Here is a 27,660-nt window from a genome sequence, read left to right on the forward strand (position 1 = left end):
GAAATTGCAGAGAGCAAGTAAATAAAATTGAGAAATTATATCGTGTGCGTTAGAGAATGGATATCACTTGATTTCATATACCGTAATCCATTTTATGATGAATTACAAAATGCGAACAACCTGGTTGGGAATTGTTAGTCGTAGTGCTACTTTCTGATACAGTAGTAGAAGCTGTTGAGTCTGTTGCTGGTTTAGCTGTTGTTGGGGTTGCTTCAGTAATGGGGGTGCATGGTTGGGAAGTTGCAGCCGTGGTTGGTTCAGTGATGGTAGTAGATGGCTGAGAAGTTTCAGCTGTGCTTGGTTCGGAACTGGCAGTGGATGGTTGGGAAGTAGCAGCTGTTGTTGGTTCAGTAATGGTAGTGGATGGTTGGGAAGTAGCAGCTGTTGTTGGTTCAGAATTGGTAGTGGATGACTGGGAAGTTCCAGCTGTGCTTGGTTCAGAACTGGTAGTGGATGATTGGGCAGTTGCAGCTGTGGTTGGTCCAGTAATTGTAGTGGAGGATTGAGAGGTTGCAGCTGTGGTTGGTTCAGCAATGGTAGTGGATGGTTGGAGAGTTTCAGCTGTGGTTGGTTCAGTAATGGTAGTGGATGGTTGGGGAGTTTCAGCTGTGGTTGGTTCAGCAATGGTAGTGGATGGTTGGGAAGTTGCAGCTGTAGTTGGTTCAGCAATGGTAGTGGATGGTTGGGAAGTTGCAGCTGTGGTTGGTTCGGCAATGGTAGTGGATGGTTGGGAAGTTGCAGCTGTGTTTGGTTCAACAATGGTAGTGGATGGTTGGGAGGTTGCAGCTGTAGTTGGTTCAGCAATGGTAGTGGATGGTTGGGAAGTTGCAGCTGTGGTTGGTTCAGCAATGGTAGTGGATGGTTGGGAAGTTGCAGCTGTAGTTGGTTCAGCAATGGTAGTGGATGGTTGGGAAGTTGCAATTGTGGTTGGTTCAGCAATGGTAGTGGATGGTTGGGAAGTTGCAGCTGTGGTTGGTTCAACAATGGTAGTGGATGGTTGGGAAGTTGCAGCTGTAGTTGGTTCAGCAATGGTAGTGGATGGTTGGGAAGTTGCAGCTGTGGTTGGTTCAGCAATGGTAGTGGATGGTTGGGAAGTTGCAGCTGTAGTTGGTTCATCCATGGTAGTGGATGGTTGGAAAGTTGCAGCTGTAGTTGGATCTACAGCCGTGGTGGTATCCGACTCCGTAGTTGCAGCTGCGGTTTAAAAAAAATATATAGTAAATTAATAAGGCTATCTTGAATTAATATTTGTGTTAGAATGAATCGTTTATTTGCTAACTTCCTTAACATTAACTAATAGCAAAATGCCAAAAGTGACCAGGAGAATTGAAAACATCCATACGATTGATCGCAATAGTGAGTCATCAAATCGTAATCAAAAATAAAATGTTAATACTTCGAATCAAACGATCGCTGATTCGGGTTTTCATTGAAAATAACGCACAGCGCATTGGTTACGACTCCAATGTCATCATCTCTCGTATTTGTTAAATACTATTGTGCGGTAATATTACGATAGAGTCCTTGTCGAAGGCGCTGACATGACATCGACTTCCCCGTAACATTAGTCAATATCAAATGTGATGTAGTAATACTTCTTCGCATCGCACATTTGGAGTTCTGGACTGATTCTGCCGTGACTATTTTGACCTGCTCCGCCGAATGCTAAATTCGAATTTGTAAGAAAAAAGCAGCGCAGGCTGGCAAAATCCTCTTTATTGACGCAATGTGGCTCAGCTTGGAAATAGAACAGCGGACTCTGGACTTTCATCTTCAAAGGTGGGTTGACTATATGGAATTCAACATGTCGTCATCTCTTTTTCATCTGACTGCTGTAAAGGTCGGACGCGTTTTCGTTGCTTTGTATTTTATATACTGTATGTGCAATTCGTGCCTTTCTTTTGGATAATGAAGTTTTTTACTTGCGTCATTCGATTATCAAAGCGATTGTATGGCTTGGTAGCACACATGGAATCTTGTGATGGTTTACCGACTTGGCCGTATTCGCGAAACCGCACCATGGAGTTCATATCGATCGATATCGCCTTCGACCACAGTCAAATGTAAAGTTTCCATAAAGCAAACTATTGTATTGGCGAATCTAAGTTGCGTTTATCTGCTATATTATATATCGATCTACACGGTGGAAAGTTGCGCAAAATTAAGGTAAAATCTTTCGTTATGGCAAAAAAAGTAACTGTTAAAAAGCGTCAGTCGTAAAATCTTTAAATGGCATTTCACCGTAATTCAATACTATTGAAAGGTATCAGTCGTTAAATGTTTTAAGTAGCATATCATCCTAACTTCTGTTAATTTTGAGTTACTGTTTTGACACCCTTTATATTGCATTTGACCCTACTCGAACGTTTCGCTATAACGCATAGGACCAATCTGCTCATGAACAAATAGCACTCGCTGGTTGTCCACTTGTCAGTGCGTTATAGAAACAGTTGACGAATCGCACGTAACAATGTCAGTGCTTGTTCGTTACTCAAGTCTTCTTACAACTTTGCTGTGTTTTATCGAATTAGGAACACAATCCCAAATCTTTTTTCTGCAGTATTTTTTGGCGTAAAATTGATATCCGCTTTACCTGTTGTAGCCGCAGTTGTTGTTGTTATGAAGTAACATGTCGTACCATCACCTCCAAAGCCATCGTTGCACGTACATATTACATCACCTGATCTATCAGTCAAGCCCACGCAACTTGCGTTTGTTGAACATTTGGAGCATTGATCGGAGTCTGAAAATTATATCTTCATTAGAATAGATATAGAGCGTCTGTTTATGGCAACAGAAAATATTGAAAATAATATTATTCCAACGTCTATTCCAACTAGACTATTTATATCGTACATTGTATTGATCGGAATATTTGTTCCTGATTTTTATTACATATATACAAGGATAGTGAATGATGAAACATAATAGTGACTCGGTGTACTAACTTGGTGTTACACGTATTTCATATGATGAAGTTGCCAAAGCAGTTTGATCGTCTTGAAGTCGTGTCATTATATTTAGCTCGAAGGTCACTTCCGTACCATTTGTCATGGAGGCGATGGGTATCTACAATTTGAGAATAAATTCAATATTTCCTGTTTTCACTATAACAATATTTTGTCTTACCCATCGTACGCGCTCTGAGAGTCTAGCACAGGAATTGAGATTGAAAAATCATAAATTTCACTTTTAAAAGTGCCCCGTATCACCATTGTAAGCAATAACGACAAAAATATACTTTAACATTGAAAACAAGCTTTTCAATCGATTATCACTAAACATCATGGTCTAACGAGCCATATCTCCAGGCAAAGCCAGATTTACGACATATGCAATGCATTAATTTGATTCCGATTCCAAAGTCATACCCTAGAATTTAACCCGTTAGAAAAGCGATATTTGTAAACCGATATTTGTTTTTCGTTTTTGGGTTAATTATTCTTGTTCCGAAAATTTTTCGTTTAGAAGAGTAAAATATTAAATATGTTAAGTTGTTTGGAAATGGAAAGACACTGGCGTACCGTGGGCAGGAACAGGCGTTTTATCATTTAAATCGAGCCCTACCCCCAAGCATCCTGCTAGGTCGTATATATATGCAAAAAACGAGAGAGGGGGAGATACAGAATCGTATGACATTTCCTGGCCTCACTTTTAAAATATCTGATCCATCGATCTCTTCTTCTTCCAATGTAGCAACCACCGAGCCACTATCATCTAATATTTCATATCTAATCGCCTTCTTCAGAGAAGGTATATTCAACGTCACAGATGTTCCGTCAGATGATGAAGTATACGTTATAGCTTCTGCAGTTTTATTCACAACGCTGGCATTCAATTCTGAAAGCAAATTAATATTCTTGTGTTCGGGGTTAGTTTCATATTTAATTAATATTTATTTCATTATTAGTTTTATGTTGGTGCGTGCTCCTTTTATTATCACATAGCAGATAGCAGACTCTTTTTTAACTCTTTGATGGAAGGTCGTGACCTTGCTTTCCAAAAATTTACAATGAATCTCATGTGAAACAATCTCACCCTAATAATAAAGACTAAATGTAGCTATTTGACTTGAAGAGCGTTACTTTACCTAAAAAAATATTGAAATACTAAATGTCTACTGAAACAGGTATTTTCACGAAATAAACGGGAAATTCCTCCATAAAATATTATCCCCCTTTTTTAGTTTTGAATATTTTTTGTATAATTTTTATTTTCTCGCTAAATGCCTAAAAGTATCCCTAAAACAAGAATAATCAACTGCAAAGAGCGAGGACGATAATAACTAAATTTAAATACGTTTTTATTTCTGATTTGGAGGTAGGTATTATATTTATAATCGTATTTTAAATATTTTCATGCAGCTACAAGCATGTGGTTACCTGTAGAGTGAAATAGATGATCAACAGTGTTTGCAGTGGATAAATTTTGAGCACTAAAATATCTTGTATACAGTTTCACGCGACTTCCAATTAGAACGTCTTTAATAAGAAATCCTGGAGTAAGTCCAGCCGCGCTGTTTGATGTCAGTGTTGCTAATTCTTCGTCCTTCGAAGAACCAGGCGTTATAACTAAAATATATTTGAATAAAAAATGAAGAAAGTGCAATCAATTGATGCTATGGCGGATAATTCTATTTATAAAAAGTCACCTTATCCTATTGCAGTAAAGTCTATTTAAAAAAAAAAACAGTTATATTGAATATTTTAAGCTATATTAATGAACACAAGTATACCTCAGTGGCAATTTCCGTTGTTCACAGTGTTAGATTTGACCTCGCACGCCCCACACTTTCGTCCATTTATATTTCTCTATTATATTAACAATCCCAGACGATGTATGTCCTATCTTTATTATCTTAATTTCCTATTGACAGTGACTCATTATTTCGCCATAGTGAAGACATAGGGAGTGAAACTTTTTCCCGGGTTTTGAGAAAACGCTTTTCTGATTTTTTGTTCTATACGGCACTGTGGAATTGTGAAGATGTCGTTTAATAGTGAGATTTATTACCTCTATGAAGCTAGCAGCAAAACACGAATTTGGGACTGACAGAATGAATAGCAGAAAATATCCACGCGTAAAATTAAATGTTCCCAATGATTTGTCTTGTTATTATATAGTAAAGAAACGAAGAAGGGACGGTTTTAATATTTCAAATGAAAGATACAATCATTAAAATTGTAAGATATGAAAAGTATTGTAAGTTCAAAAAATTTATAAGTTTTGCCGAAAACAACATGCTGAAAAATTCGCATAATTCTAAGTTTTTGTTGAAATTCAATTGAATTTGCTCACAATTCATATGACTATATCTTCAATTTGAAATAATAAAACCAACCCCCTCTTGCCCGATACAACATGCTGCTGGGCTTTGGAAATCACCAAAATCGCCATGCACGAGTTACGTCAATTATTCGTCAGATTATCAAAATTCAATTGAAAAATTCACATAATTTCAAGTTTTTTTAAAAATTCATTGGACTTTCGTACAATCTATATGACTATATCTTTAACTTAACATAATAATATCAACCCCCTCTTGACTAGACAACATGCTGCTGGGCTTTGAAAATTGCCATATTCGAGTTACGTCAATTTTGCCTCAGAAAATTCAATCGAAAAATTCAAAAATTTATGAGTTTTGTTTTAAATTTATTTGACGTTTCTTACAATCTATATGACTATATCTTCAATTTAAAATAATAAAATCAACCCACTCCTGATCGGAACAATATGCCGCTGGGCTTTGAGAATCACAAAAATCGCCATATACGAGAGAAGCCAATTTTGCGTCAGATTATCAAAATTCAATCGAAAAATTTATAAGTTTTTGTTGAAATTCATTTGACATTGCTTACAATCTACATGACATTATCCTTAACTTAAAATAATAAAATCAACCCCCTATTGGATGGACAACATGCTGCTGGGCTTTGAAAATTGCCATATTCGAGTTACGTCAATTTTGCCTCAGAAAATTCAATCGAAAAATTCAAAAATTTATGAGTTTTTGTTGAAATTTATTTGACGTTTCTTACAATCTATATGACTATATCTTCAATTTAAAATTCAAATAAAGCGTTGCCTTAGCTTATGTCCGAGAGTTTTTAGTGTCATTTCCACGAAATATTTTTGGCAGGCGGGGGGGGGGGGGGGGGCGCGAGAGTCTTGCTACGCCACTGGCTAGGAAATTGCGCATATTTTTTCAAGACGGGTGCGGGTGCAAATAGGACTCCACTACAACACCCACATCAGAAAAACTTCTCACTTAAATTGTGGTTCTATCGAAGATAGCTGACCAACTAATCATTTCTGAAATACGATTTGTCTATTAAGTAAAATCATTATCTTGGCGCGTGTATTTTATTAGCATCCACATGGGTACGTTTTGAAAGTGCGGAATTTTTCGGATTCGACATTTGCCTCTAGAAGTGATAAACAGTTCGGTGAAAGATTTTTTATATAGAGTATATATAAATCATTATTTACCACATGTGCTCAGTTTAAACGATTTTGCTCAACATAGTTAGAAAAAATATGTTTACTGATCGCCAATCTCAGTCAAGCAACAAGCAGCCATAACTTCAATAAAAGTTTTTCAATTTAAAGTAACAAAATATTGAATTTACTTCCGTTCGCCTGCATGATTATTGAAGTAGTTGGGTCAAGCTTCCCGTCACTTCCTGAAATTGTTAGTGGTATTGTGGTCGTAGAATTATCTTCTTGTGTTATGTACATGCGGTACTCAACGTCATTCAGGGTCATCGGAGATGAGGTGTTGTGGATAGAGTATTTGAGGGTAATTGTAGTATCGCTTTCTTCTACTCCTACTCCTACTTCCACATATATGCCCGGGGTTCCCACGCATTCATCTGCAATGAAACAGATATAATAGTATATTAGGACTGAAAAATCGGGTACGTTTCCAATCAATGCTATGACATGACGTAACAGATATGAAGGAGTATCTTCTTTAAACTTAAAGAGAAGGTAACGGCATCGATATCTTCACACGAATGTCAAAACAAAACTCTGTCATCTCAGATAGAAAATGACAATTAGTGTTTCAATAATAAAAGCTTCAGATAATTATAACGGGTAATAATTCAATGAATAATTCAAATTCTAACTCCCAAGTGCCCTAAATATCCTGTCATAACCTGGAAATTAGTTCTTGAATCTTTGCACAAATGGAGCACATTTGCTTGGCGAAACTAATTGCCTTTTTTGCGATAAAAATATTTCTCGGAATACAAATCATGCCAAATCTCCGTATAGTTCAGATTTCCTAATTCGAACAAGAAAGTGGATTTTTATTGGCAAAATAACAATTGTTAGATTTAAGAGACTTTAACTCTAGAACTTGAAATACATTATGCTAATTCGACTTTTACCTACCTCCGTTGTTGATAAACGAGTTGTTGAAACTTTCTCCGGTCAACGTATAATTTACTAGGGAAGGCAAGCTTTTTTCTTTGACTTTAATTTCATAAAATACGAGAGGAGTTCCGCCTTCTTCCTCAATTTCAATAATCGTTATTTCATTGTAAGTTATATTCATTGCACTATATGCTTCTGTTATTATTGAAAGAGTTGCATTCCATTCCTCGCTGAAATCGTTCGAATATGAAGGACTGTAAGTCTCGTCTGCAAGGTCTACTCGACCAAATATTGAGAGAGAAGCTGAAAAATATACGAGTTTGAGTTTCATCATTCAAATGACTTATTTATGGTTCCATAATCCCAATTCGCATGAGGTAATGTAGTAAATATTCGCAACACGGATAGAAGTGGGAAGTCGGTTCGTAAGAAAATCTGGGGCTACAGAAGTATTTGTACCGATATGGAGGTAATTAATTTTGTTTACCTACTTTACATCGAGTTGAATAAAGGGACTGAAACCTATGGGCAGAGGGTATATTCACTTTGCTAACACAGACAGTCCACAAATTCATAATAGAACTAAAATAACCTGTTTTAAAATTCTGCCACGAAGAATACCGAGTATCCGATATATTCGTGCCGCCATACAACTGTGACGCCCTTGCTCGTATTTTGTAATCGGTGTCCGGTATCAGTTTAGATAACCTGCAAAGGTATAAATAACATAATGGCCTGCTTGGAATTGAATGAATGAATATTGAATGCATTTAAAATATTACAATCGATAAACTTGCTTTGGAAAGAAAATTTAAATAATAACGTAGATTATGAACAATATCACCACTAAGAAAGAATTATCGTGATTTTCGGATTATCTTTATACAATGCAGTTTTCGATTTGAATTGAACTCTAAAGTAAATACACTCATAGGCTCGAACATGCTTTTCAAAGAGGTCAACGACTATATTCCTCCATTGCGCCAGACACTTGATCAGAAACGTGGGCGACTAAATAAGGATTTAAATTTCTATTCGCTGTCATTGTAGTTCCACATTTAAAATAGTCAATCCCAAATGCTTTAATGTTTTGTTTATCTTATTAATAACTTACCAGTATTGATAGTATTGACCACTAGATGTTGTTATAACTGATGGATTACTAGAAGTCACTTCTTGATATTGAATTGTCCACTCAGACACTCTTGCGTAATTGTTCAATTGAAATGCGATATATACTGATGTAGGTAACGGATCACTCAGTGTGAACGTTGGAGGCCCTGGTACTGTAGCATATAAAACAGCTTTAACGGGGTATGCAACATTTTGTTTTCGGTGGCGATATAACCAACCTAAGACATTTAGCTGGACCACACAAAAAAATTAGTTTTTAGGTATTATTACTTCACAATATAAGATTTTAAACAAGCGTTATGAAAGCCTGCAGCAGCGATATACATTGGCAACAACCAGAGCACCGACGGAAAAGCGATCAAAGAGAATGCGGCTATCGCTTAGCCTCACGGTAATAACGGTATCGGGCAAATCGCGCAAGATTTAACTAAGTAACGAGAGCAAAAAAAAAAGGTTTTTTTCTAAAACATGAACTGTCGTATTAGGATTTTAGGCTTGGTGAGAGTTGATGAGGGCCACATTTTATGGTTTGGCGGGCCAGTTTATGGCAAGCGGGTTCCTGCTGCGCATCCCATCGAATTTCCTGCTAATTTTTTTTTTTCATAGAACTTATGATGAAGATTGAGAAAGTAATGCAAGTCAAAAAGTCCAATTTATTTTTTCATGATACAGATTCAGACTAAATTGAATAAAATAGAATATATATACCAGTTATTTCAATGCGGTCTAAAACACTAATCACTTAATATTTATGGAATTTAAAATTAGAAGCGACAAAACTACAATTCGCTTGATGACGATATAATAGCGTGATTTACTTTGAGTATAATGTTTAATACACGTCTTTGATCCATCAACAATTTATTTCGGGTTATCAAAATTTTTAGTATAAATTATTTTTGAACTTTCGATATATCTCGAATAAAAGAAAGCTACATTATATAACCAAGCTCAGCAAGAATACACACCTCGATATAGAATTTTATTAAGTGTTCTATGACTGACAAGTAATTTTAAATGCAATATGGGTTACTCAATAGATATAAATCATCGATTATTGTGGTTTAATATAGACTTCCAGTCCATTTAGTTTTAGGTGAATCTCTATCATCACAATTTTTCAATAAAACGTTGAAATCGCATATAAATGGTCGAATAAACATTATTCTAAGTTTGCTTCAACTAACACAATATTTTTCAAATGGTCGGTCCATTAGTTCTACAGTGTCAAAATATGACTAAATCACAGATAACTGGTTTATAGGAGCAAGTGCATTTGGTTACTAATTCATATTAAAATAATATCCGGTATGTGTCTATTAAAGTTTGCCAATTTGGCAAGCATCTGTTAAAACTGTTAGCAATCACAAGCTGAAAGTTTTATGCTTTGCAATTGTGCAAATTTACCGAGGGATACCGACATTTGGTCGTTCGATAATGCTTCTATCATTAAAAAAATAATCTTTACGTGTATGTGCTGAAGTTGCGTTACTGTCCGGTCCAATTTCACCTGTAGCATTTTCGCCTTTGACACTTACATAGTATATCGTATTTCCAACTAGATTCTGAAATAAAAATGTGGAATACATTAGGTCAATCCGCCTGATGCTGCCACAATCCAACTAAAAATGTTTTAGCGAAAAAATTGCTCAAGGAATTTGTTGAGATTGCGATTAAATTTAGTCTCGACACGAGGCTTATTGTTTTCCGCATTTACTTTTGCGACACTGTAAATATTGTTCATAAAATGTACTTTTACGTCACACTTACATGGCCCGCTAGTCCAGGTAGCAAAATTTTGGCCCCTGACCCAAAAACATTGCCCACCCCTCTGAAGTATCGAAAACCTTATAAATAATTATCGAATCACATGAAGCACGTCAGCATTGTTTCCAGAAAATTGGAATCGGAATTTCGAAACAGAAAATAGTTCAGATAAGTATTTAAAAACATCACAAAAACCAACCTCAACTAAAACAGATCCGGCCGTGTTGGCCTTAAAAGTTCGGGGTGCAAATGAAGCATGACGTGGTGCCACAGTAATATAATATGCAACTACGTCTGTGACACTTGAGAAAGAGACATTTAAAGTAGTTTCCTCAATGTTTGTTACGGTCGGAGGATCCATTACATCTGAAATATCAATTACTTATATATTAGTTATATATTACCTATCAACGATATATTTAGTATCTTCAAGTTGTGATTATTTGATTAGTCTCTGGGAAACCAACGACGGGCTGATTACAAACAATAGTTTCAGGAATTTTTGGGTACTCCCGAAGTATGTGAACCAAGATGGCGGACACCGGAACGTAGTATTTGTACCAGGTTAGGGTTATGCCGTAATTCTAGTTTCCTTATTTCAGTTTTATTACGAGTTAGGGGACTAGCCAAGTGACTCCCTCCGTATTTGTACTTGAAAATATGGCCTAATCCGATACACATACTACGTCCCGATGTCCGCCATCTTGGTTCACATACTTCGGGAGTACCGTTTTTTTTTTGCCAGTTTGAATATTAGATATGATGACGTGAAGTATACAAATTATGTTGAGAACTTTTCTAGTCTATTAAACAGCACAATCACCACAGTTATTCAAAACCCATCCCACGCAGAAAAATATAATGTGGCATACTCAAACAGCTTCTACCATATGTTCCGATATGAGCACTGTATTTAAAGTGTAATGAAAAAGAGATGAGAACAATATGCCAAACTATAGAATTAGATACTTTTAAATCTTTAGTACTTTCCTGTGGCGACTGAACCTAGTGGAGCGGTAAAGTCAATATTATGTCGCAAAATTTCCACAATTTTTATGTATTCGGGCTTTAAGCGCACTCTATTGGTTATACTTTTTTGTTTATTTCTCATTTCAGTGTTTGAACTTTTGTGAATAGTGCTGTCAGTAATAAAACGTGCTCATGTGTGATAAAAGATAATGGATTCGAAGCCCACGTTGGTTACAATTTTTACAACAGTGAATTGAATTGAAAAATATTATTACGACTAAGGTTGCGTGTGATAGGATTTTTATTTGCTATTTATTACATTTAGTGCCACTGTTAACACAGCCGTGCGATCATTCGTGCTTCTGACACAAGCGCTGCATGATTAATATTCAACAAAACTTGAGCCATGGCACTGGGCTGTACAAACGAACAGAAATCTGGGTCATTGGCTCTTGGACGATCCATTAAGTCTAACATGTTATGTAAAACATTGAGATGTATAGCGTGTCATAGCATATTATTAGTAACCCTGCTCGCATGAGTGGCGACTTTTATGAAGATTCATACAGCATAAGGAGTGGCGTGTTTTGCAAATTATCACTCATTAAATTAAAACACAATTGTAATTTTCTAATATATCATTCTGGAAATTTTCTTCTGGAAATTTTCTTATGTTGTCATATCATGTTCAGGAGTTTTTTGTCTCGACTGCGCACAAATAAATCAATTTTTGACTGGAAAAACAATGAAAGTCATATTTACCGGGAGGATCACATGATGACAATCCAATGCAGAGGAAAGCATACACCAATGAAAAAGCTGATCTTCCAGCAAACGAGTGCTTTGCTAATGTCATATTTTCATTCTCTTCGTAAAATTCCAAATCATTAGATAAATTTAACTATAGGAATTAAATAATTTTAGTATCTGTGATCTAGCGGTAAAATATATATATTTATCACTATACTGTGATCTAGTTGAGCAAGAAATGATTTTAATTCTGTGCAGTCTCCCGATAATAATCCAATTACATCTGCTTGTAACGTTTTGACAAAACAAAATAAGTCCTGGCTATGGGACGGGGATGCCCGTCTGGATGAATATAGCTAAAACTAAATTTTTAAAAATTTAGTTTCCATTAAGTTACACCCAAAATTACCGCTCACATGGTGCACCTTGGCTTGGAAGGATATTCAAAACACTTGGAAATATTTATACGATTTTCGGATGCGGAGAAAGTTTCTTCTCTATGCAGCAGCAATCGGTTTCCAATAATCCATCATGGGGTGTGTTCAAAAAAGAAGTCCGTTATCGGCGCAGTTTCCCCATGCAGGCATTTTTCTTCTGAACCTTGTGTTACATTGTAAAAAATCGTAGAACTTGAATTCATATGGTATGTTTTGCCAATTGTACTACGGTCATCTCAAGCCAACTTGTAGATTTCAATTGTACCTTATACGTGACTCTGTTAAAATATTTCTGCATCGTTCATGGTGCAAAACAATGTGACAAATCTAGTATCTAAAATAAACTATTCTGTTCTCATTTCATATTATACTTTTTCTAATATTTCTTGTATCACATTCTGAACATGAAAAAAATGACTCTCTTTACTTATGTTAGACATGTAAGTTCAGTCTATGTACATTAACTAATAAGTATTACTCGTGATTGAACAAAGACAAATATTACTGTATCCATTGAATGAACTTTTATGACTTTTTGGAAGGAAATCCTGTCTGTGCACTATTTTTATGTCTGTAATAACTTTTCACAATTTGCCCCCTGTCTTCTTAATACGATGTTAAACTATTGTTATCTTCTTTCGGTCGTCGAAAGTCTTTCGATTTTATAGTGTATTGTCAAAAACATCGTATGTTCAGTTCACTGTCTCATAGATATATGTATCAATTTAATTAAAATTATTGTATCATTACACTTTGTTCATGCATCGTGTGAAAATTGAGACCAAAATAGTTACTAATCACCACACATAAATGTTATCAAGTTTCTACTTTCCATATTTCCCATATATACAATTACTACTGAGCAACACTTCAATAAAAAAAACAATCGAATGTACCAACTAGAAAATCAACTGAATGTTTTTTTGTTTAAAACAAAACAACCTAACCTAAACATCGTTATTTTTACCTGTCTATAATTTATATCGGGGATGGCGAAAAAATTGTTAAAACCGGCCTTTGATAATCCAACAATAACTAAACTATTATAATGTACCGTCAGTTGGGCAGTCAGAGCTGCGATCGTTCATTTTCAAATTGTTAATTTCGGCCCGGTATGGTAATTTTCAAAACCCCTAAACTTTGACGCATGTCTGCACCACTGTTTAGCGTTATTCATCTATTGGCTATGACTTAACAATGCATTTCTCGCGACATCTTGTCTCATTCGGAAGTGCATCTGCAGACTGTTTTAGGGGTTATACGAGAACTAGATGCTACTTTGCATTTTATTAGTTTCTCGCCTACGATGCAGTTGAGAAAACAAAATTTTTCAGACTTAAAATAAAAACCTAGAAATCTGAAATAACAATGGGGAAGCGTAAAAGTGCCGTAATGTGGTTGGAGGCTGATCGAAAAATATAACACTATCAGAGTAGAATTCCCTCCAAATTATATTATAGCCGTGAATTTGATTAAATTTAAACAATATACATTATAAAAATGAAGCCTCTCGGATAAAAATATAAACTTGTGGACTGTACTTGCTGTATCCTAGCGTTTTGGAAAACTCTAGTTGAAACCAATGATCTAAGACCTATAGCTTAACTAACTATCTGCCACATGCATTCGGCGTAGTGACACACATTTTCCGGTACTCCCGTTATGGTTAGGCCATAATTTTATTCCGAGTTCCCTTATTTTTTTTTTTATTTCAATTCCTAGTTCGGGACTGCCTGTGTTAGCCAAGTGAATATACCCCCTGGCCATAGGTTTCAGTCCCTTTACACAACTTGATGTAAAGTAGGCGAATAAAATTAGTTACCTCCATATTGGTACACACACTTCTGGAGCCCCATTTTTCTTCGCAGTCGATCTCCTATAGTAATATGATTTATAACATAACCTCGCGCTACCACTAAAATTATCATTTAAGGCCACTTTCGCTTACAGTCTAACTCAGAAATAACGATATTGATCTCAATGAGATTATAATTCTCTTATTCAGCATGCTTCCCTGTGTATGTTGACCCTAACCTTTACCTGCTTTAGAAACCTTTGTTTGTTCTGTCACGCAGACAAAGTTTGCATAGGTGTGACTTATAGGTAATAACTGATCATCCTTGAACAAATATGAACAAAAACGTGGTAAAGCAATTTCTTGGAAATCATTTTATTTGTGGAAATACGGAAGAATATATCGAAATCACTCGAGACAAGGCTATTTACTGTTTTTTGAAGTCGACTAATGAACTGCGTTTTATATTTAGAGCAGTTTTTATAAAGATCGTTCGCGAAAAACACATCAAACCTATATTTCAACTTCAACGGACCATCCACAGCTGTGAAATTACCTTTCTGAGACAACTGCAATTCAGTTCAGTAAACCAGTTCCCGCCATTTTGTTTTTTAACTTTCAATATTACAGCGACCCAAGTCTAGATTAATGGAACGGTTTCGTCTTTTAACCTAAACAGTCAAATAAACAAGTACTCAACATTCAGAATATTCTTGACTTAACGATACATACAATACGCGATTTCGAGATACTCAAGAGAGTATGAATTCATGATATATATATATACATAAATTATTATTATCCACATCTAACAATTCCAAAATTTCATATTTTCTGATAAATGAATTCGCTAACTGCAATTGCAATACCGCTGGGTTTGGTTCAGCAGTAGTTAGCCTCACGGATAACTGAATAAGCTATAACTATAAATCCGTCATTGTTTGGAAATCACCATAACTTATCAAAAGTAAATATTTAACGAAACTGCGGGCGGGGGAACTGAAATTCTGAACAAAGTATCGAATATAAAATAATCAAAACACTCCCGATATATATATTATTAACAATGTCAACTAAAATTGTTTTGGACGAAATAAATAGTATTATTACGTATATGGATGGTTGAAAATATTGCCACAACTAATGGTATCAAGCATATTGTAGAATAATACAGCGACCTTTCCTGACCGAGAGGAATTTTGCCGTAGTATTACTGTACTGTAGTATTATACTATATTCTTTGGTTTTTATTATCACTATAATACCTGAACACATAATAAACTCCTTAAACTGTTCAAAAACGGGAGTGCGACTTGCTCCACAAGCTAAAAATTCTTTGAAAGTATTATTATGCATATGGAAGGAGGAATAAATACAGTAGTTCCAAAATAGACAAAGAGAGGTATTTAAATTAAAGTTTGGGAACATTCACATTGTCCAGGGATGGCCGACACGTAGCCGCGTCTTGGGTAGTCGATCGTGTCCGATGTCATGTGAATTTAAATTTAGTCCGGGTACTATACACATACTGGATGCTCTGGTGTAGTTATCTGCATATTCAGCATTCATTCGTTTATGTGTATCACCGATCAGTCGATCGCGAGCTATTTCGAAAAGTTTAATCGATCGCGGTCGAAAAAAAGATTGGCCACCCATGCACCCGTGGCTGATATAGTCGATTAAGATTGGCAACAACAACAAAGCTCGCGTATTTATAACGTTATATTGTCGGATAAAATTATTTTCAACCCAGTGTTAAAAGTCTGCTACTTGCCGATTGTTCCACATACAAATACTCGTTGTCATATCAATTCACAGTCGAAAATTAGACAATTTGTTTTTGTTTTCCCGCCTTTTTCATGGAATCAAGTGTTCAAATTATCAGAACCCACGAAACTCTCTATGCCTAGGTTCAATTTTAATTACATTGAAAACAATCCGACAATTGAAGATGGAAATTTATCCCACTCACAAACACAAGGTGTAAAATGAAGGACAACATAATATAATAAATAGGTACAAACAGAAATAGACTTCTTTAAAAAAAATGTAATAAAAGTATTAAGCTCAACGTATTCGATCTATTAATTTTAGGAAATAACAAATATTATGTAATATTAAATTCAAGTACATATTTAGGTACTTTCGAAGTATGTGAACCAAGATGGCGGACACCGGAACGTAGTATGTGTACCAGGTTAGGCCATAATTTCAGGTACAAATACAACAGGAGTCACTTGGCTATAGTCCCCGACCTCGTAATAGAACTAAAATAAGGAAATTGGAATATTATAGCCTATTATTATTATTAAGGAATTATAGCCTAACCCTAACTTGGTACACATACTACGTTCCGGTGTCCGCCACCTTGGTTCACATACTTCGGGAGTGCCCATATTTATATATAACATTGTGCCCCACCACGAGTGAACAAAAAATTGTATCGAAATGTTCATATTCAGTCAATTGCAAATTAAAAATCAACCTAATAAGCATAAATAACGAATATTTTGACATAATAACAACATGCAATTTTTTCGCTTTTAACCTTTACCGGATAAAAATAGGAACAATTTTAATCAGGTTTCAATCATTAGCAGTACCTGCACAGTAGATATTACATAACGACAATTGCAATTGTCGGTCTTCGTTCGTTTACAGTTTCACTACTTTTTTTCATTTGCATAAGTAAAAATTAACAAAGTCGATTTTTCACACAAAAACTGATTGGTGGAACTGAGGACTAATTGGTGGAAATCTTAGCTAAAGATCACCATGTGGCGATGGCATTGGACGATGGTAAATAGAGATCTGACCCAGGAGATAAAGCGATCTTCCATACCTTCTCGTAAAATTTATGTCTCTTTGTAACAATGTAATTTATACAAAGTATAGAACAAACATAAAAATCATAATGTCCCAACATCTTACTTTAATCATGATTGCAGTGTTTGTAGTGAATTCAATAATTATGATACGTCCCTTTATTTCTCCGAGATGCATTCGACCATTCACGGGAAAACGACGCTTTCAGGAACGACTCTTGTTACTCCAACTATACGCGCTAGAGTATTGCCATCTCTTCTTACTGGAATATTATGACGTTATATTTTTCCTATAAATCGTTGGATGAGTATTGGGTATTCCTCAAGTTCATTCTCAGACGATTGTCCGGTTATAAAAGGATGACGAAGTGCTTCTTCTGGTGTAATACGTAATTCAGGATCCCATCTGTTAAATATTAAGTATACTGTATGAATATTTTGATTTTAAGTAGTTCATATTGTTGCTCCAAACGAGCGAGATTGCTGGGTTTGAGAGAAGCAAAATTTCTAAGCTTCACACTCAATAGCTTAAATGTCTAAAAGAGGGGGGATATCGAAAATAGTTGGGAACCACTGCTCAAGCTGGTGGTAGTAGATAGGCAGGCATATTTGGCCATTCATTGTTTTATCCATAAGCATCATTGCCTTTATGTTTAAACAATATAATTTTTCCTCTTCACATGCGTCATATTGAACACACGCTGACTCAGACTTATTTGTAGGTAGGAATTTTTCACCAAAAGAAAAACTTGAACTTGTCATAATATTGTAACTTACTCAAGACATCTGCATATCAAGTCTAATAGCACATAATCAATTCCCTTTAGAATCTTTGTTAAAGGTCTACTGAAAGGTTCGTGTTCTTTGTAGCGAATGGCCTCTAAAACATGAAAAAGTAAAACAAAATTTAGAACTACTTACTGCCGTTACAATGTATACAAATGTTATTAGCGATCCAACGACTATAGTATTAAACTTCGACACATAACTTGGGAAATTACTGACGAACGAGATTTCTACAAATGAATAACAGTACTCTAGAGATATATCAAGGGCTCATAATCCGTTCCTTATCGCACTTGGTGTCCACGAATATTGTGTTTACGACTAGACCTGGGATGGGAAACTACAGTCCTCGGCCGCAAGCGGCCCACTTAAGCATTTTGTTCAACTTTTGGAGGAAGTTTCGAAAAATTTTCACAACTACGTACAAAATTTAGATTTTTATTTAGGCTTTGTTTAGAAAATCTGGTCCATGGAGTGTTAAAATAACAAATGTTTTTTAATCTCCGGTTCATCAATTGCCTCAGTGGTTTCATTAACAATTAACTGGTAATTAGTTACCTTCGTCGAATAAATTTGTGTAAGTTGATGTTTTCATATGTCTTTAAAAACCTATTTGCGATATTTTACGTATTATATTGGACTAAAAGTATAATATTGACTTTTTTTGAAAATAAGTACCATTCTCTATAACATTTGCAATAAAAGATTTTCCGGACTTTGCCCACCTCAGAATTCGATTCATGGGTCTAACTTGGCATCGTTCGCTGTAGGAAAATAAAATCCAGTCAAACAATTTCTTTATTATTTCCTAATAATCTGCCCCAGCATGCGCAATTTTGATTCGCGGAAACAGCCATAATTTTACTTTCATTAGTGTTTTCATATTATGCCGGTCTATTTAGGAAAAAATTATTTGTATAGCTATGTATAGCGAGTTTCTCATTCTACGACTTTTTCGTGAAATACGTACCCGAATAAATTTGTTTTTCGGAAGATCTAGCAATCATATAAGTAGGTGGGAGTCCAATTACTGCCATCATTGCGCCAAAATGTTCTTCCGAATTTTTTTCACCGAAGAATGGAGGATGACCCAGGTACATTTCAGCCAACCAAATTCCAAAGCTAAATATGTCAGCCTGAGTTGTGTGTCCAAGAGCAAGGGTTACCTCCGGTGCGCGGTATCTTCGAGTCATTATATAGGATGCAGTTCCACACGCTGCAAAGATATAAAACTAAAATTTTAACGATCAAGAATTTCATGATATATATTTATGTTTTCTATTTAATCCAAACTCGAATACGTTGTAAACTCCCTTTCAATAGTTTTTGTGCTATTATTATCCCAATTTATTCTCAGATACCATATGTTTTCGGTTTGCGAGATAAAATACCGACGCCAAAAAATCTACAAGAGATCAAAGCACGAATTTAAGAACACTGAGGCCAAAACAAAGTAGTACGGATATCTAATCTTTTACAGTAGACTACCCCTCACGCAGCCTTCACGTCTGACCACCGGATAGCAGCTAACTCGTCGCAATCGCCACAGATACGTAATTTTTCATTTCGATGACTTCATTGCACAGAAAAATGAATCTCATATAGTCTACAGAACTTTTTGAAATAGATAAAATTGATAGACTTCTAGCGACAAATTCAATTTTTATTCACTAAAAATTCTAGAGAATTTGGTCCAGTAATAAATTCTTGACATCGAGAATAAGGAAAAGACTTCTAACAACAACAAAATGATAACAAAACCATCTATAGGTCCCCTTCGTGACCAAAGAAATGTAACGACAGTCAGTCACATCTCATGACACAGTGGGAGGTGTTTCATGTTCTCCGATCTAGGCACTACATAAACACACAGTAATACGCAGCGACCTACTAGGTTTGTAAGGAAATGCACGAAAACTTCCAATAACCAATTGATTTACGCCTTGGAATAAGTTGGGGATACCGGAATCGAAATAGAGTTGTTTAATATTTCAGTATAAGTGGTGCAGCTTGGCTATCGATATGTGTGTCTCAACGACATCGTTTATAAACAAATGTGTTTTTTCATAAATGTAAATATGATCTAATCATCACTTATTCTGCATTTTATAGCTACAAAGCGTTTTTCATTTGAATTTTCCAACCTGATTTTCCCAGAACGCAGCTTCCTCCAAAATCTCCAATTTTAATAAGTTGTCCGCTGCTCTTCTCGTTTTTTCCATGAATATACATCAGATTGTGCTAAAAATATAAATGGCAAAGTTAAAAATATCGTCGCAATATTTCTGACAAGGCGTCAGACACCAAGAGTAGGCTTTCATATCAGGTTTTCAATCGACATGCCTATTAGTCAACCATTTTGACTTTGTATCACGTAGTTTCCCGACTTGTTTACGTGGCCGTCAGCGGTCGCGAGTAACCGGGCGATCAGTCGTATTTCGTCATTTACATGAACCCCAAAAAATGAATAGATTTCACAATTATTTTTACGAAAATGAAAGAGAATTTATTCAACACTTGAACTTCCGTATTTTGTGATTGTTCCAGTAATATAGGACGATTTCCCCAAAGTTACACAAGAATATGTTCCAAGTAAGCTGAGTCCTGTTTTTTAGGATCACCCTATAATTAAGTCTTGGCTTTGCCCGAAAAGATATATATTAGACTGTTCTATTATTTACATTTCAACACTAGAACAATGTAGTGAAGGGTATAAAATTGCTATCTTATGCAAATATTTATTCAAGCTCAGTTTTAACAGCATGTTTAATCTGGCAAAACTGGGTTATTGATTTTATATCAATGGTTTGAACTTGACCCATATCTCGCGAACCTTATCTTATACTAGGACAAGTTTTACATCTTTCAAAGACAAGCTCGGAGACTTATTGTTATTCTGTAATAAAAAAAAAAATGTTGCGATTATCTTACAAAGATCGACATAATTGAAAAGCATGAACAATTTCTGAATAGCTCCTAAATTAAATTTGAAAAAAAACTTTGATTTGTTCCCGTTAAAACTTTATACATTATTGACACATTTGTAGAGGTTGAAGATAGCTTTCAAATGGTACCATCAGATTAAATTTATGATGCACAAGTCTAATTGTATAAGCAATTTTATTCAATGTTTTCTTCGTCGCCACATGTCCGCTGCGCCAACTTGACGTAAACAACGACGTTACGTAATTACTTCGTCACGCAGCGACTTTGGTATCCAATATGAGACGACAGGATAGTTAAGACCATCAATTCATCATGTTTACAATACAATCCTAATAAAATATACTTTTGTAATAACAAACTTACCGGTTTAAAATCTCTGTGCACCACACCAATTTCTTTAAGAATACTCAAACCATGCAGAGCATCACTTGCAAATCGTCGTGCCAATGTCATGTTTCTAACGGGACCTTTCAGATATTTCAAATCGATATTTCCCCTGTAAAGTAAATTATAATTGTGACGGCTTGCTGGATATGTTAAAATTAGATCGTTTTGTTGGGGTGTCTTAAAAATGTCGAGCCCCACGTGATCCCCCGTGTCTCACGCGTCCCACTTATCCTATCAGTCCCATACAATCATATGATAACTAATTAAATAATTATTATCGGAATACCGGCAATGTTGGCATTTTAAAATATCGGCGTTTCTATATCGGATCGGTACCGGTATCTTCGATAAAGCGGTATCGGTATTTTTATTGCATGTATCGCCATTTAAATATTTTAACTAACAAATGTTTTTCTATAAATAGTAATTGCAATACTTTAATTCAGTCAGGTGTAGTTCACATATACGCCAATTTTCACAACCTTGGAGCAAGTGGGACACGTGGGAAACTCTCCCCGATTAGGAAACATCGCTTTATTGTGATAGAAAACAGAAGATCTGTATGGTCTTGGCGTGGAAATCACATTTACTTTTTTCCATTTTGTACAAGTTTACTCAAAGCGAAGTGCCGATCATTAATTAATGTAATGATAGAACAATTTCACGAGATGGCCTGAGCGGTGAGAACCAAATTGACTATTCAAAAATGGGATTCTCAATTTCGTAAATGAATATTATTCAACATATTTCGTGGGCTGTTTGATATTGGCGAGCAACCTTGACGACACTATAGGTTGTATCGTATTGCAGATGGCTTTCGTGTCGGGCAGAAAAGTTTGACTGGATAGCTAAGCCCAGCAATACAGAAAGTGAGACATTCAAATCTCCTTTGCTTTATTCTTGACAAATGAAGAACTCACCCTAATAATTCCAGAACCATACATAGATGGTTACGAAATTTGAAGGTTGCCAACATCCGCGTAAAATAATCCAGATTTGAAGCATGAGACTCGATGTATTGGAACATTTGAACTTCTCTCCAATAAGTCCAATCTATACTGTGAAACAACAAATAAAACCAGTTGAAAAATGTAGTGAGTAATGATATCAGAGTTACGGGTGACTGAAAACACAGGGGGGTTGGTGTATGGCTAGGCAATATGCAGAATGGAAATGAGGAGAAAAAAGCCGATAAGATGGCTTAATCATATGGCGAACCACGGCCTCTTGTCCGGTTACCAGTTCATGCTGGGTATGGGATCAGTTAGCCAGTTATCAGATGCATGAACTTAATGGTGGAGTAGTCGTAACCGACCAGTGGTTACTCGAACCACCCTACGGCGGCGAGGAGTCTAGCAATTCCTTTGCACATAATTTTCTCCCACGGGATTGGAACCTGCGAACCCACGCAGAGTAATCAGAGGTGCGATGTAATCCTTTTCCTAACGCTAAGCGCGATGCGCCACACCGCCAAGCCTGTATATAAGGCGATGCAGAAACTTGCGAGGGGGCGAAAGCATATATCGTATGCATTGTACTACGGGTTCTATTCAATGTTGTTACAATTTGAACATAGTTCATAGGAAATAGTTCATATAATGAAAAAAGAACATATATATTAATTTCTCGATGTTCATTGAAGTTCTAGCCTACTATACGTAATTGTTTAATTCATTGTTATATATTTTGAGATGCCGCGGACAACCGTAGAGAGATTTTTTAACCTTAATGTTCACTTATGCATTCTAATTGGCGTGGTTTTAGTATTCAACTTAAATTAGGACCGGAACAATTTCCAGCCGAGATTCGCAAGATCTAAACGTTGCTGACTATTAAGTTTCACATCGGATCATGGAAACAAAGTTGGTCGACACTAAACAACTTATCACCGCTCGTCACTAACAGGTTTTACCGGCCTTCTTATGTCCTGCATTTAACTTATACAAAATACGGATAAAAAACACTTACTCATTATCAATGCGAATTATTTTGATTGCAACGTTCTTCAGTGTCGGGTTCGACCAATCTCTGGCTATAATGACGTCACAATAATATCCTGTGTCAATGTATTTGATAATTTCATACCGGTAGCCGATGTGATCGCCGGGAACCTAAAAAATATTGGAATTGCCCATCCAGGTGTATAGTCTGGGGGTATACACTCTACAGTGCTAGTGTCAGATCTATGCCGAAAGTCGCTTAATTGAATGTATAACAATAAGATATATGGGGTGTCCATAAAGTCTTAAAATAATTTAAAATTGCAAAGGTAATTCATCGATAAAACAACCAACCTGGTTAAGATAGATTGAGAACTGACTTCATAACAAAATTATAAAGGGACTTTATGGACACCCTGCATATACCAAAATGAATGCAGCGGTAGTCCTCACGCCATAATACGAGCTCAATGTAGATCTCACGCTAGAGCGTGGTAGACGTAGTAAAGCTATGGTAGCCATGGACTCAACAATTTAAATTAATTTAAAAAAATGATCACAATCAATGGGTAAATAAAATATTTATTGCTCTTAGATGACAATCTCTGAATAGCCCTTAATTTATCAACTCCTATATACGAGCCTTCATATGAACCCAAAAAAAGAATCAATTTGTCTCAATTCGGCATTTGCCAATGTAGCAATGTTCAAAACAATATATTAACCTCATAAATTTTTTACTTCAGACAAAACGAGCTTCATTTAACTTCGGAAAAATGTGCAAGACTGAATGCGTCATAAACCTCAATCTCCTGCATTATCAAATTTGATCCTAAAATAATTTATATATACCGTATATATATAATAATTTATGCAAAATATTACTATTGAACATGAACTAATTTATGCTATTATCTGATTTGCATTTCCAAAAATGATTTTTCACAGTGAATTCGGAACAGTATATTTTCTTTCGAGCATCTCCAAATCATTGATAATCTGTTGATGCTTTCATAATATTCAAAATCGAAAAATTACACCCACCCCGCTGTGCTCGAATTTTTGCGTTTATCTTTCTTGTTGTCATAACCTAATATTATAATTATTGCAAAACCCATTACCATTTTATAATGACCGCTGACGTCATAATTTCCCTCGGTTTCTTTTTCAACCTTTGTATCAAAATCAAATCCAAAATTGTTGTCACCGTTTTCATTCAATTGACTTTTGTTGGCATTCAGTCCAAGATAATAAACTTCCGGATAGTTTAAAATTTCATATTTTTCCCAATACGGTAACTTAGTCCCGAATCTTTGAATTGCCTCTAAATAAATAGAAAAAAATCAGTGAAGGGAAGTAGGATACTTTATATGGTTTCGTTTTGACTCACAGTAACTAATTTTTTTAATCGGCCATCTTAAATTATGAAGCACGGATAAACATTATGCATTTATGCTTTTCCATAACAGGGAAGATCAGTAAGGGACAAAAAGGTTTTGATAAAGTCGTAATTTTTTAAGCCTCGTAATACAGTTGGCATCTGAAATCAGATTAGCCTCCAAAGGAGGCGATTAATTACGCATTATTCACATTGCATTATCCACGATAAAAATAGTGATAGTATATTAAGTTATTAGCAACAGTAGAATATTTCTGCTATTGCAAACGAGGAACAGGTTAACTATTCCTAAAACCGACATGGGCTGGACATCGACGAGCTGTCGTATCGGCTTTCCTCTGGCCCCCAAGATAATTATGGAAATCTTAACCCATTCAAGTTTTGATAACAGCAGATAACGAAGTTCGATTATTCTTTAAAAAATGTTGGGTCAAATCGCTACGAAACGACGGTTTTCAATATCGCTAATAAGAATAGTCGCCCAGTAACCATGTGAAATAATTTCAGCTGTTACAAGCGAACGAAAGATCACTCCATGGTTTTTGAGTATTTTAATTGATGAAAATAAAATAAATCGTTGTCTCGAACGCTGAAACTCACACCTGATCAAAATATCGTTATTGTCTAATGCAGGGGTTTTCAACCATAGTTACACGGCTCCGAGACGACAGTACAAATCAGGGAACGCGCAAGTTATGTTCAAGTCCCATATTAATATATGCATATTGTTTGAATATAATACATAGTTTAATTTTCAACTCGATACACTCCGAAGGTCATTTTGTCTTGCCAGTATTACGTTTGCTTTTATAGATATATATATATTCATAGCTAATATAATTAAAGACGAATAAATTATTGCACAGGGAACTTCTGGGATGTTTCATGAGGTTTAAGCTTCACCAAACAGGTTTTAAACTACCAGTCTAAAGAAATGCAACCATACCTTCAGGAGACAGAGGAAAATCTTTCGGAAGAGAATCTTCAACTCTGCTCTCATTCACTAGCGATTGTTTGAATGCTTTATCGTTTTTATGTCCATTATACATTTTTATTTTTGCGTCACTCGGTCGAAAAATATCTTTGTAAAAAGATTTCACAATCACGTTCAATTCGGCAGCTTTTAACGCTACTTCTGCTTCGAGTTGTTCTTCATCAAACTCTTCCTTCGTATCTTCTTCTTCATCGCCGCCTTTATGAATAGTTTTGCTAACTGGCGATGTTACTTTTTTTGAAATTTCGCGGGTGACATGATTTGAATCACTGTTCAGTTTTTCGCTTTTTAATTCAATGGAAAACGATTCTTTTTGATTTTCCCTTTGCCTTATTAAATAGTACATAAGAATGCATGACAAACATATTAGTACAGCATATCTATTTTTTCTCCTACCGCGTATCTGGAACATTCTCTTTACAGTGAAGTATAGCATTTGGGTTAATTTGAAATAATGCTTCAGGTAATTTTCAAGTACTAAATCTGTTGGAATGAACGTAAAAAACGAATTTCGATTATTATTGAAACGCATTTGTGTCCGAACAAATATTATCTCACTGTGTTTACATATATATATATATATATATGATAATGGAATCTTTTCTTTGAAATTTCTGGCCTGGTCCCAGCTAAAAAAAATGCATGCTGTCGTACTCCGTTGGCCTTTGTGTCTCGTCACTGCACCTTCGAGAAAAATTTCTGTTTGCCAAAAGTTTTTTGTTTTGGTTCAAAAACTACCGATTGATTGTTTTACTGAATACATTAACTTCTAATGAACCATTTTATGTCACTTTTCAATCGGCAATCATTAACGAGCGAGAATCGATCTTCAGGCAAAAATTTTTTAACTGTACCCTGGTAAAAATCTACCAAAAGAACTTGAATTCATTTCTAGACATTCAAATGTTACGGACCACAAAACCTATTTCATGCGAGAATTTACAATTTGGCATGATGGGCCTGAATTTTCGAAGCGCCGATAAAGTATTGGTCGAATTAGGATGAAGGTTTTATATTAGATTACTATTTATTAGTGGTATTTCACAGGATATTTTTTTAATATTATTATAATGCAATTCAAGAGTCTTGCTGCACACTAACACGAATGTATTTCCACTAGCGCAAAGGCATTTAGGAAGGATTGGGAGTTAGTCTCGCGTAACCTCCACTGATGATTATCATTACAGTATTGTCATGATTTTATGATCCTGCATAACTAGGACCAGGACTATAAGATTCCTCGTTGATTGCCATCATCATTTGCATTGTTGCAACTGTCTGGTAAATGACTTTTTTTAAACTATTCTGTATTATACTACCATATCGCTGCCTTTACTCTATTCTTCCATAAACGCCCATAATATTTCAATGAAACAATGACCGCCCCAACTTTCTTTATATTTACTTGTCTGCTAAGTTTCAGAATCTAGTATTCGACTTACAAATGAAATGCTTAAAGTAATCTTCAAACTAACAATTAATTGCCTCGAGCTATCGCGTGACTGGCAGCGTATCCTCGGTGCCGTGAATGAATACTTTAGAAACGACGCATTACCTAAACAAATCTCTAATTAGATTCAAATTAACCCTGTAAATGTTACAATTCAAGTATAATTTTATAAATAATCATTTCGAAAATAAAATAATCAAAATTATCATATAATTTTGTATCATTTGTTTATCTGGAAATTTTGGTAACAGTTTTATATTTTTTAACAGTAATTTATCTCACGAAGGAACTTGGCTTTTATATTTCGATTGCCTTAATATATTTCTGAAAATTCAACTTTAGTTGACCTTCTAAAATCTAGAGGTATAATTATCATTGGACGTTGATTCGACGATGTTACGTTAGTCTGATTTGAAAATAAAAATGATAGAATGTGCACAAAATATTTCAAATATAGACGTTTTGGAAGCTGAATTAAAATAAATTTTCAAATAAATGTCGCTTGACAAGAGAACTTCGGTAAACTCTACTGGTAGTAAGTGTCACACATGAAATGTATCAAACTATACTATAATATGCGATTTCGTGCGAATTATAACGATGCCCCTTACATCAAAATTCATTCGGGGGATAAAAATGGATGCTATTTTTACATGGGAATGAACAAATTGAAGGTCAAGAAAAGAATTTTTGTGATT

At 35.4% G+C, this 27,660-nt stretch overlaps 2 protein-coding genes across 3 annotated transcripts; both read right to left on the reverse strand.

Annotated features, from left to right (window-relative positions):
* Positions 1–73: 73 nt before the first annotated feature.
* On the reverse strand, positions 74–12,183 carry LOC120345658 (uncharacterized). Its single transcript, XM_078115639.1, has 12 exons — positions 12,016–12,183; positions 10,484–10,650; positions 9,986–10,082; positions 8,498–8,669; positions 7,976–8,091; positions 7,402–7,686; positions 6,633–6,875; positions 4,383–4,571; positions 3,653–3,840; positions 2,949–3,069; positions 2,594–2,743; positions 74–1,194 (listed from the first exon to the last, which is right to left on the reverse strand). The coding sequence occupies exons 1-12, from the start codon at positions 12,107–12,109 to the stop codon at positions 74–76; spliced, it is 2,943 nt and encodes a 980-aa protein (XP_077971765.1). The 5' UTR covers positions 12,110–12,183.
* Positions 12,184–16,602: 4,419 nt separating this feature from the next.
* Positions 16,603–26,490, reverse strand: LOC120346656 (dual specificity tyrosine-phosphorylation-regulated kinase 3-like). 2 transcript variants are annotated; one of them, XM_039416441.2, is made up of 9 exons: positions 25,465–26,487; positions 24,241–24,443; positions 23,148–23,290; positions 22,100–22,237; positions 21,156–21,288; positions 19,991–20,087; positions 18,817–19,062; positions 17,838–17,940; positions 16,610–17,466 (listed from the first exon to the last, which is right to left on the reverse strand). In XM_039416441.2, exons 1-9 carry the CDS (start codon positions 26,042–26,044, stop codon positions 17,340–17,342), a joined length of 1,770 nt encoding a protein of 589 aa, XP_039272375.2. In that variant the 5' UTR covers positions 26,045–26,487; the 3' UTR covers positions 16,610–17,339. The 2 variants fall into 2 exon arrangements, with proteins under 2 accessions (XP_039272376.2, XP_039272375.2); XM_039416442.2 differs by lacking the exon at positions 17,838–17,940 and having other exon boundaries at positions 16,603–17,466; positions 25,465–26,490.
* Positions 26,491–27,660: the final 1,170 nt, after the last annotated feature.

The sequence above is a fragment of the Styela clava genome, chromosome 8 (genome assembly GCF_964204865.1).
Source record: "Styela clava chromosome 8, kaStyClav1.hap1.2, whole genome shotgun sequence".
NCBI classification, from domain to species: Eukaryota; Metazoa; Chordata; class Ascidiacea; order Stolidobranchia; family Styelidae; genus Styela; species Styela clava.

Excerpts from the sequence above, each read along its gene's own strand:
- LOC120345658 (XM_078115639.1), bottom strand. The coding sequence starts at position 12,109 with ATGACATTAGCAAAGCACTCGTTTGCTGGAAGATCAGCTTTTTCATTG. Across the intron at positions 7,687-7,975 it reads GTGGCAGAATTTTAAAACAG|CTTCTCTCTCAATATTTGGT; the intron begins GTTATTTTAGTT and ends TATATTTTTCAG. Across the intron at positions 3,841-4,382 it reads TCATCTATTTCACTCTACAG|AATTGAATGCCAGCGTTGTG; the intron begins GTAACCACATGC and ends ATTTGCTTTCAG.
- LOC120346656 (XM_039416441.2), bottom strand. The coding sequence starts at position 26,044 with ATGCGTTTCAATAATAATCGAAATTCGTTTTTTACGTTCATTCCAACA. Across the intron at positions 21,289-22,099 it reads ATGGTTCTGGAATTATTAGG|GGGAAATATCGATTTGAAAT; the intron begins GTGAGTTCTTCA and ends TTTACTTTACAG. Across the intron at positions 20,088-21,155 it reads TGCACAGAGATTTTAAACCG|CACAATCTGATGTATATTCA; the intron begins GTAAGTTTGTTA and ends TTATATTTTTAG.